At 42.8% G+C, this 11349-nt stretch overlaps 1 protein-coding gene across 1 annotated transcript; it reads right to left on the bottom strand.

The window, feature by feature from the left end:
• Positions 1-2649: 2649 nt before the first annotated feature.
• On the bottom strand, positions 2650-11040 carry LOC140912131 (perilipin-3). The gene is made up of 7 exons (XM_073346295.1): positions 10981-11040; positions 9817-10012; positions 6565-6647; positions 5944-6229; positions 4562-4761; positions 3199-3327; positions 2650-3000 (listed from the first exon to the last, which is right to left on the bottom strand). The coding sequence occupies exons 1-7, from the start codon at positions 11038-11040 to the stop codon at positions 2650-2652; spliced, it is 1305 nt and encodes a 434-aa protein (XP_073202396.1).
• Positions 11041-11349: the final 309 nt, after the last annotated feature.

Genomic DNA, 11349 nt, shown 5'->3' on the forward strand with positions numbered 1-11349 from the left:
AAGCCCTCAGGCTGGGCAATCTTACTGTTGCTAGTGGGAGTTCAGGGCACTGAGGTCTTTCCAGACAAGAATTTAGGCACCTGCTCTCTAGCCCCTGGTAACATGTCCCAGAATCCCCCTGATTCATTCCCAGAGCACCATCGCTTCTGTGCACTGAATGCGGCACGGGTCCTGTCAAAAAACAGGATGTGATCATGTAATTAAGAACTGTATCATAACGCATGTGTATGCAATGGTGGTGGGGAATTAGAGTTGCCCAGGCAACAGTAAAGCAGGCATTTCCTAACTTCCAAGCACTTCATTTTGCAACCTTCATGTTCTTTTAAGATGGGGTAGGGGAAGAGAGTTTGATACAATATATAAAACACAAATCTGGGTCCAGGGGCACTAATACCACTCAGAGCAAGATTAGTAAACACAAAAATAACTTTTACAGCATCCAAAGCAGCTGGTGGCCCTTTACTACTCAGAGCAGATTAAAGTGAAAGGAGGGGCATGGTGTCAGGAGAAATGTGAGTGCAGGGGCCCAAATCTACTACAACTTTGACATAGCAATAAGAACAACAAAATTTGGGGAAGATAAAACACAGGACTAAAATTAGGGTTCTCTTGTAGAGGTTTTGAGTCTCTTTACTGTGTACAGCTCATGGGCCTGCTATACTTCCTACATAAATTCATAGGAAGGTAAGCATCAAGGTTAAGATTAAAACAAGAGGAAAGTAAGTGTGAAACTTACACCTGCTATTACTTGTGTATCACACAAGGCAGTGAACAGCTGTGCAAATAATAGACTTTTGGTTTGTGGCACTTGTGAAAAAAATAAAGTTGTTTGGGGTTAAATTGTCAAAATTTAAACCAAAAATTTACTCTGACATGAAGTGTTCCATTCTAAATGTTAAATTTCATAGATTTGAAGGAAATTTCAAAAATGAAAAGCCATTTCAAAGTCAAGATGTCTCGGAAAAATATAAAAATGAAAGGTTTCCTTTCAGGATTATGTGCACAGTTCATCAAAACTGACAATCACAAAATATTTTTTGGAGGAAAAAAACAGTTGAAAAATTGGATCCAGCTGCACTTGCTCCCTCCAGATCAGCTCCTTTCTTTAGGAACCTAGATGTGAAAATTTTGTCCAAGTGGCATTAGGTGGCAGGGCAGGGCAAAGGGAAGTAGATTTAGCATGAGAGCTAACTTGGCAATTTGACTATCACTCACTGCACAGGTGCTAAGCTACAAGAATTGTTCTCCCCATCAGTTAAACAAATACTACCCTCATAAAACAGCAGCATTAACACATCTGTGCTGTAACAAAATCCTTTTTTTGAATCTGAAAATGGATTATATTATGTTCCACTGTGGATGGAGGTTTGGGAGAAGAGATGCTCTCAGCACAGATATGTTCATATGTTAAGTTAGTGTACAAAGAAGCTATACAAAAGCAAATGGACATTATATAGAGAGAGCCTTATGGCTTTGCAGAAAGGCCAGAAGCAGTCAAACTAATGCATCATACCACTACCCAACCTGTTTTGCAAGCTATTTCATAAGTTAAGGTGAAACGGTGCTGTGCAGTGATCATGTATGGAGATTCACCTGCAGGAGGAAGGCAATTAGTGTGAAAGAAGGGAAAAACCCACTTAGTAACCAAGCTGTAATAAGGTCACTGAAAAAATGAGTTCAAGGGAACCTGACAGTGGAAGCCTTTACATTCTGTGGATGTTCTGAGCAGTCAGACCTCCAAATCTGAAATGACATGTGTTTCCTATTAAAGAGGAAACCTCTGAGTTATTTTCTGTACCTAGACTGGTAAGTAACTAGCATTTGGGTATCACTAAACATTTATAAGTTGCATACTAGTAGTGGCAACTGCTGTATGTGGAGGATACAGGAAGTCACTTCTGCCTGTACTTCGTGGCTAGAAGTCAGTTAGAGATGTCAAACTAAAAGGACAGCAAGAGGCTAGAGACTTTAGTATTGAACTTGAAAGATTACCAATCATGAGACACATTTGAGAATGCAGGTAGTGTTTATTTTGTACAATGTCATTTGACTCATAGCAGTGGCACATAAAGGGAAGGGATAGGTTCTGCTTAAAGAAAGTGAGGCAGCAAGACAGTTGGTACAGAGAGATCAAGTCTACTCCTTTTTGTATTTAGAGTCTAGTAGATTGACAGCTATTGTTAACTTGTTTTGTAAGGGCAGGCAGAGTGCAAGCAAGTTCTTTTGTACTAAGTCTCTACAGCTAGAGGGTTTCTTTCCAATATAAGAAGGCAACCTGAGTTTGCTTTCTTTTACCAGAGCTATTTCTCCCAGAAACTGCAGTAATCAGTAACTGACTGATGGGCATTAGGGTTACAATGCTGGAATTTGCTTTGTGCATCTAGACTGGATCAGAGACTGTTTGCATGAAGGAGTACAAGCCAACAATTGATTTGAGATTGAAACATGGAAAGTCTCAGTATTTCAGAGAAAGGAGTTCTGTGCCCATTGGTCAAGAGAAGCTGTATGGATGTCAGTTGCCTGCAAGGTGAAGGCAACAGGTTTATATTCGCTGTAGGCTGAAGACCAAGACCTATAGGTATGTTGTGTCCTTTACAAGCAGAATTCAGAGCTTGTTGTCCTCCTTTGTCTAGAGGAAGCTAGGATTGTCTAGTCCTTCTCAACTTTGTCATCCACTGCAGAGTCTCCAGATGGAGCAAAGGGTCCCACAATCCATGTGAGGGGAATGTTGTGCACCATATACTCCAGCAGCTCATCCAGAGACTCCCGTGCTTTGGTCACCCTCTCTCGGCTCTGGGAGAGGATACTGCTGGAGAGATCCTGGAAGGAAGCAGCAGTAGAGAAGGAAGCATGGAGGTCTTCTAGGCCACTTAGGATCTGCTGGACCCGGTCCTGCATATTGGCTGGGAGGCCCTGGATGCTGGATACTAGGGTGAGACAGATGGCCTGCAAGTGATGGATGATGCTACGGGACACATCCAGTGTCCGAGTCTCAATCAGCTGTGAAGAAGCAAGTTGCAATTAATGGAAACCATGTATCAAATGTTTATGCATTCTAATTAGAGTGCAGGGTTGAATGCATGACATCTGAATACTATTGCTAAATTTAACTAGTAGTCCTGTGCTTTAAACGCTAGGTAATGCTTCCTCCTTGGAGGAAACTTCAAATAATTCCTGACTAGTCAGTAAGGGTGATACCTCTGGCTGTGCAGAATCTGTGTCTTCAGTTGCTCCAAGCTCCCTACTGCTCCACTCCTGCCACATTTGATTCAGCTTCTCCTGGCCATCATGAAGCTTCTGACCCACAGCCTCTTTAGCAGAGTCAATCTGGAGAGATTAAAAGAAAAAGGGAGGAGATTCTTGAAGTCTGACTTTGGTGACAAACAGCAAGGTCTTTAGAGAGGGCTGTGGATTCCTGTCAAAATTCAGTCACCCAATACAGAGAGGTTGGGATGCTTCTGCTGCCTTGGTGAGATGGCTCCTCTGGTTATTGGTAGATCACCCAGCTGGGGTGGGAGGAGAGAACTAAGGAAATGGTGGGCCTCTCTAGAATACACCAAGTGGTTAGTTTAAATTAGACTGACAGGAGACATCTGAGCTCTCCCCATCCCATGTCACAAGTTGTCCTGTATGTCACACTAAATGTTCTTATGAATATTTCTATGAAAGTCACAGCTCATTACAGGTCTGTTAGTCTTGTTTTATGATGGTTCCTCCCCATGTACTCTACAAGATGACCCTGAGTTCTGCAGTGTGCTGTGACCCATGCCAAACTGGGCTACAGCTTTGCTTTGACTAGAGGTTTAAGTGACCCAGCTCCAAAATGGAATGGTTTGTCAGTACAATGGCTTGTGTCTTATATCTTACCTGGAGACATGAAAAGCAACATACATCTTGTATAAGAATGTTTGTATATTCTGCTGAAATGTTTGCAATTACATGTGTTGGCATCTCACTTTTTAGATTATTCAGATCTAAAGGGGCAGTCTGTGTTTTAGAACTTGTGATTTAGGTTGTCTGCAAGTTCTGAGACAGATGTTTTTAGATCAATTTCTTGTCTCCAGGATTTGATGGCAACACCGGAAGGGTCAGAATCAGTTTAAAAATGAAATCAGACTCTGGAGCAGAAGTCTGGGGCAGAGGCTGGATTTCACAAGTCATGGCTGTGAAAGTGAGCCCATGGGGCCTGGTTTATGGTTGAGAAAGCTTTTTGTTCCTTTATTTTCTTAGTAGATACATGCACCACATGATGGTGGAATCTGAAATCATTTGCAAGATTAAAAAAGTGGCAGCAAGTCACTGAGGAAGCAGTGTTTCTCCACCTCTCCAATCCCCCTTGCTTTTACGGACTGACCTGTAAAGAAGCAGGCTGTACCACCACAGTGGACTATGCTTGACTAAGCCTTGCTATTGTAGGCAAACAGGCATTCCACAGAAAGCTCATCAGAAGTATAGCCTTTCATATATAGGGTGTGTCACTATGCAACTCCTTGACAGAATATTTTTTTCTGGGGGGGGGGGGGGGGGAGAAGCCCAAACTACTAGGATTTTCATTCCTTACCAGATCAATGATTTGCTGAAGCTGAAAGAGGGCCTCCTTTGTGCTTTGTCCAACTTGTTTCACCTTGCCCAGGGAGTGCTGGTAAGCTCGTTGGCGGAGTTTGGTTGAAAGGGAACCCAAACGCACATAGTAACTCTTTGGCTGTCCCTGCTGCTCTGCAGAGGCCACTTCAAACCCCTCCAGAGATGTTGCAAGTTTAACTGAAAGGAATGAGGAGAACAAGGTTGAATCCTAGCCAAGGCTGATAGTGACTGGGGGTGGAGGGGCACGGAGAAGAGAGGGTAGGAGGCCATAATATTTGATCTGTTGTAGTCACCGCCTGGTTCTAGAAATCCTTCCCCCAATTCTTGCTTGTGCAGCACAATCATGTTCTTCGTTAACTCTCAGTACCAGAGGATTTAATTTGATATGCCAAGGGCCAACAAGACCACATAACTGAACTAAAATAGGATGAATCATTTATAGCTAGTGACAGGTGTTAGTGTTCATATCACTAGAGGATTAGTATTTGTGCATTGGTGTAGTAAGAAGCAGACTCCCAATGACAGCCTATAATAGGGGCCATTCCAGGTACAGTGGAGTGTCTGCAGCCTGTCTCAAGTCAGCCTCTTTAAATAGCTCTAGTACAAGATGATTTGGGGGAGGGGGAAGTCATTCTCTAGTGGAGTAGCTGGCTAAAAGATCCTGGTCATTGGAAAGGTCTGACAGGTTATTCTGATTAAGAAACCACCTTTGAGAGCTGATCAACTAGTAGAGAGTTCATGCTGCTAGAATACCCTGTATTCTGAGTCCAGACCAACTGTGAAATCTAGGCACTTAAGAGATTATACAAAGCCTTACATAAGATGGGCTAAAGTGGAGCAACACCTGCATAGTTTGCACTTTAGAAAAAAAGGAGAACAGGAGCAGTAAAAGCTTTTAGCATTTATTTGGATGCTAGAGACCTAGATGTGTGAACAGTCACCATTGGATCTGTAATACCTGTAGGTTTACCCCCCCCCACCCATGTAAGGTTCATTTAGGATTTCAAGTTTGCAGCAGACAATGCAGTATTGGGGCTGATTGGCATAGCTTCCTATGTAATGGGGCAGAACCTCAAAGGCTGCACCAGGTGGCCTCTGAAGACATGTTCATTAGCACCTTGAGATGAGATGTATGTTTCTGTAGAGTCAGAGCTGTAGTTCTGATCCTGCATTCCAATACCCTCCCCCACTCCCTGTTTAATGAATGCTTTATGGGAGGGGCATTTGTTGGTGAAGATACCATAAGTGGCAGATCTTTATCTAATTAAGGTATGATTAGACATTTAACATTAGAAAACTTGAGATTCTCTAGGAAGTCAGGGTCTCCTAGGTTTAGTGTACTGGGAAGAGTGCACTGACCTAGTTCTTCATCTGTCACTGGGAGGTAGAAGTCCACCAGTTCCTCTGATTTCCCCAGCAATGTGTCAATGCTGCTCACAACCTTCTGCCCCATGCTTGATTCCATGACAGCACTCATGCTGCTAGTCATTACAGATCTGGTGGCATCCATGCTACTCTGCATAGTCTCTTTTGTTTTGCCCATCATTCCAGTTACCACATCCTTTGCTTCTGTGACAGCACTGACAACTGCATCCTTGGTGCCTGTTACTGTGGAAGATACTAGCTCCTTGGTGTTTGAGATCACCTAGGGTGAAAGAATGGTGTTATTAACAGATTATGAATAGGTACCAGTGTGGTTTTAGTGGGGATGTGCCATGCTCGGTCCATACAGATTTTTAGTCTCAGGCTTCAGCACCAACTTCACTTCCTTATTTTCCTCACTCATAGTTTCTTCCATCAAAACAGCCTTCATTTGGGGCAGCTCCTTACTGCCAGCCAACATCCTTTGTTTCAAAGCAGCCATGTGGTTTGGCCAAGGCCTTATGACCAGGGACTGCTTCCATCACTATGACATTATTCTAATCTAATTAGGACTGCTGCATCCTTCTCTCCAGGATTTCTCTTGACCAAAAAAGTTACCTTATCAGCTGGCTGTTGAAGAATTGGCAGTTTCTCCTCCAGCTTGTCCAGTCCTTTGGAGGCATACTTGTTTACTGCTGCAACTGTAAAAAGCCAACTTTAGTCCCTTGAAATTCTTTTCAGTTTTAGCAGTTCCCCACAGTCTCTTGAAATCAAGAGACTAAATCAGAGGAAGTCCTGTTGCAATGTTTACAGTGCCTTGACAAATGGAATCTGGACTGTATCATTTATGACACCAAGGTGCTCCCATATGACAAAGAAGGTGATTGTGGGTGAGAAGTCTATGGCTTGCTATACCAGGAAGAGCCTGTCAGTAAGTCAAAATTTAGTTATGCAGGCACTTTGGAAATAGTGTTTTAAAGTCATAGGACTGGAAAGGACATTGAGAGGTCATCTAGTCCAGGCCCCTGCGCTCATAGCAGAACTAAGTATTATCTAGGCCATCCCTGACAGGTGTTTGTCCAACCGGCTCTTAAAATCTCCAGTGATGGAGATTCCACAGCCTCCCTAGGCAATTTATGCCAGTGCTGAACCACCCTGACAGTTAGGAAGTTTTTCCTAATGTCTGACCTAAACCTCCCTTGCTGCAATTTAAGCCCACTGCTTCTGGTCCTGTCCTCAGAGGTTAAGGAGAGCAATTCTTCTCCCTCTTCCTTTTAACAACCCTTTTATGTACTTGAAAAGGGTTGTCCCCTCAGTCTTCTCTTTCCCAGCCTAAAGAGACCCAATTTTCTCAATCTTCCCCCATAGTTCTCTAGACCTTTAATAATTTTTGTTGCTCTTCTCTGGACTTTTCTCCAATTTGTCCCCAGCTTTTCTGAAATGTGGCAACCAGAACTGGAAACACTGCTCTAGTTGAAGCCTAATCAGCATGGAGTAGAGCAGACTGACTTCACATCTTGCTTACAACACTCCTGCTAATATCATTCTAGGATGGGTTTGCTTTTTTTGGCAACAGTGTACACTGTTTGCTCATATTTAGCTTGTGATCCATTAGGACCCCCAGACTGCTTTTCACAGTACTCCTTCCTTAGGAGTCATTTCCCATTTTGTATGTGTGCAACTGATTGTCCTTCCTAAGTGGAGTACTTTGGATTTGTCCTTATTGACTTTCATCCTATTTACTTCAGACCATTTCTCCAGTTTGTCCAGATAATTGAGTTTTAATCCTGTCCTGCAAAGCACTTTTAACCCCTCCCAGCTTGGTATTATCCACAGGCTTTATAAGTGTACTCTCTATGCCATCATATAAAGATATTGATCAGAACAGGTCCTGACTTTTTGTCCATGAGAAGGTCATTGAGACAGTATCAAAACCTTTACTAAAAAGTCAAGATATGCCATGCCTACTGCTTCCCCCCCCCACCCATCCACAAGACTTGTTACCCTGTCAAAGAAAGCCATCAGGTTGGTTTGACATGATTTGTTCTTGACAAATCCATGATATCACTTTATTAGCTGCTATTGTGAATAAGTTAGTAAAGCCCTACTTGACTTGTGATATTGAGGATTCTGCACTATTAGGTGTCCAGTGCAATTTTGCCTGTAGGAACTCTGTTACTGCTGACAGCAAACCCCCTTCCCACTGACAGTGGAAAACTTGCAGAAAAGTAATTACTGCAAATAAGGTCCATGACTACTTTTTGGCAATTTTCTACAGCTTGTCCACAACTGACCCACAATTCAAGTAGGTCCTTATAAATTAGTGTTTGGCTATGGCAACTCAATGTTGTTTATATTGCCTTTAGAATCTAAAGCATCCATCCTGCTCTCCATTAAGTCACATGACAATAGCAAGACCTTTGTGTCTCCAAATTAAGGTATCTGAATAGTGAATCAGATTAGGGTTGGAAGAGACCTCAGGAGGTCATCTAGTCAACCCCCTGCTCAAAGCAGGGCAAACCCTCAACTAAATCATCCCAGACAGGGGCTTTGTCAAGCTGGGCCTTAAAAACCTGTAAGGATGGAGATTCTACCACCTCCCTTGGTGACCCATTCCAGTGCTGCACAACCCTGCTAGTTAAATACCCAGCCTAAGCCTCCCCCACTGCAATTTGAAACCATTGCTTTTTGTTCCATCAATAGCCTTGCTCCATCCTCTTTGGAACCTGCCCCCCTCTTTCAGGTAGTGGAAGGCTGCTATCAAGTCCCCCGTCACTCTTCTCTGGATTAAATAAGCCTAGTTCCTTCTGCCTCTCCTCCCAAGTCATGTGCCCCAGTCCCCTAATCATTTTTGTTGCCCTCCTCTGTTCTCATCTTTTCTGTAGTGGGGGCCCAAAACTGGATGCAAAACTCCAGATGTTGTCTCACCAGTGCCAAATAGAGGGGAATAATCACTTCCCTCGATCTGCTGGCAATGCTCCTACTGATGCAGCCCAATATGCTGTTAGCCTTTTTGGCAACAAGAGCCCACTGTTGACAGCTTCTTATCCACTGTAATCCCCAGATCCTTTTCTGCAGAACTGCTGCTTAGCCAGTTGGTCCCCAGCCTATACCAGTGCATGGGATTCTTCCATCCTAAGTGCAAGACTCAGCACTTGTCCTTGTTGAACCTCAGATTTCTTTTGGCCCAATCCTCCAACTTGTCTAGAGAGTAGTTTTATTTATTGACATTTATCAGAAATATCTGTTCTGGCAAAAGCACAATGAAAACTGCTTAAGGTTTACCTTCTGTACTGCTGGCTGCATTTCACCTGATTTGTGTAATTGATTTTTGTAGGCCAGTGCTTTAGTATTTAAGGTTATGCTTTAGCAGGTTAAGTTATAAGCCAATAAACTGCTGGATAAGCAAGCAATCAACCTGGTCAGGAGTAGATAAAATTTGCTGTAGGTTTTACAGATTTGACTGTAAAGATGAGCAATATTTGTTTTGGCATATTTACTAAGACAGAGTTTGAGGTCAGTTTTGATGAGCAAAGTTGCCAAAGGTTGAGACAAAAACCCAAACTGCCAAGAGTAAAAACCTATAAGGAAAGGCCTGTTAGTTTTCTACCATCCCTCCTGTTTCTCTGCATGTTTATTTACATTGTGGGTTTTTCAGAGCAGGATTGGTCTTAAGTGTCTATGTTGCCTAGGAGTTTTGGGCAATTTATATATATGAAAAAGTTCGTCTTTTCTTCTGCAGTGATGTCAGCATCTACAAAGTGATCCTATACTATTTCACATGGAAAGGATGCATCACCTTCTTTAGCTCCCTCCCAAAAGGCATTTTTGCCAAAATGCCCGTCACCCAGATACATCATCATTACTCACTCTGAGGTTCAAGTGTGGTCAGAATTGGTTGTACACCACCAACTGCAGCAGTAGCAATTGTCTTCGCTCCCATCTCTGCAACACCACAGACTGACTTGATGAGTGAATGGTCTTCTTTAGTGGCAGTGTAAGTAGTAGAAACCTTTTCATAGGTAGAGCTGACCAGTGGCAGATTGGCCACCCTACTCATCACACTCTAAGAAAGGGAAGAAAGTTAGAGTCCAGCTGGTTAAACAGATTTAGTAAGACTTGCACAGATGCCCTTTCACACCTGAGAATCTTAGGGCTGTTGAATCAGTACCTCCTGACTGTTCCAGGGACTCCAGCAGGGGGTTAGTTTCTCCTCCAGATACCGCCTTAGGGTAGTTATAGTGCCCAGAAGTATTTTGCTGAGAGGCCATGCAATTTAGCAAGAACTAATCACTAGCTATTAGTTTTGCTAGTCTGTTCCTGAGATATAACTAGAATGTTTGCAGACTGAAGAGACTTATGACTGTCAGGATGTCCCACCCAAGCTAGCTTTATTAGCCTCTAAAGTCCAGGAAAGCAATCTTATTTAGATTAATTTAAGGTGCTACTATCCACACCTGTAGGCAGTATTGAAGCTTGCTAATAGCGTACAATACAAGTTTGACCAGTAGGTGCAATTAGCACCAATCACACATAAGAGGTAGGACTCTTCATTCACCCATCCCAAGAAAGTTTCAGGTAATAGATAAGATTGTGGCATGAGCTGAAGCTTTGGGACCCCTATCAGCTCCCAATTATGCTGAACTCCCAGTGAAGTCAGGCTCTGGCAGACCCAAAGGGAATGTGTTCCAGAGTTGGAGACTACATGTTAGAGACCTGATGTGATGTCATTCCAAGTTCATTATGGCAGTGGTTGCATTGCCAGTTCTAATTTCACACCCATGAATTAGTTTAAGGCAAGAAGGGACCATTGTGACCTAGGCAATTGTGCTGAGGAGACAAGACCATTGTGACCTAATCTTGTCTCCTGCAGCAAATTACTGGCTGTAGAATTTCAGCCAGTAGCTTGTCCCCATGTCTTCTGGGGGAATTAGACTATTTCTTTTAGAAAAACACCCAGTCTGATTGTGGTTATAAGGCTAGTTTACAAGCCTGGTTTAACTCTACATACTTAGCAACCAATAATATACCTACCTGATGCTCCTGATCAGTCTCTAGGAAAACAGCATTTGTTTTCTTTTCGTCTATAGACATGATGATATTAGATACCACTGAAAAGAATGAAAAGGTGAACCATACCATTCTCTGCAAGACTGAGCTCTAACAGGCTAAATATTGCCATCTACTCCTTCCTGCTTTCAAAGCTTATTGTAAAAAGGGTCATTAGATAGTAGCAAGTGCTGTTCCAAATACACAGAGGGAAAGGAAAGAATGCTCATCTACCAGGAATGAAATCAGGAGAATTTGAGAGGATACTGTTTTCTAGAAGGTTAAGAATCAGTTCTGGTCACAAGGTCAGTCCCACCTTCGTAATTGAAAGATTAGTCTAGAACTTTAAGTGGG

Source organism: Lepidochelys kempii, chromosome 5 (assembly GCF_965140285.1).
Source record: "Lepidochelys kempii isolate rLepKem1 chromosome 5, rLepKem1.hap1, whole genome shotgun sequence".
Lineage (NCBI taxonomy): Eukaryota > Metazoa > Chordata > Testudines > Cheloniidae > Lepidochelys > Lepidochelys kempii.

Excerpts from the sequence above, each read along its gene's own strand:
- LOC140912131 (XM_073346295.1), bottom strand. The coding sequence starts at position 11,040 with ATGTCTATAGACGAAAAGAAAACAAATGCTGTTTTCCTAGAGACTGAT. Across the intron at positions 10,013-10,980 it reads AGACTGATCAGGAGCATCAG|AGTGTGATGAGTAGGGTGGC; the intron begins GTAGGTATATTA and ends TCCCTTTCTTAG. Across the intron at positions 3,001-3,198 it reads CAGATTCTGCACAGCCAGAG|CTGATTGAGACTCGGACACT; the intron begins GTATCACCCTTA and ends GCTTCTTCACAG.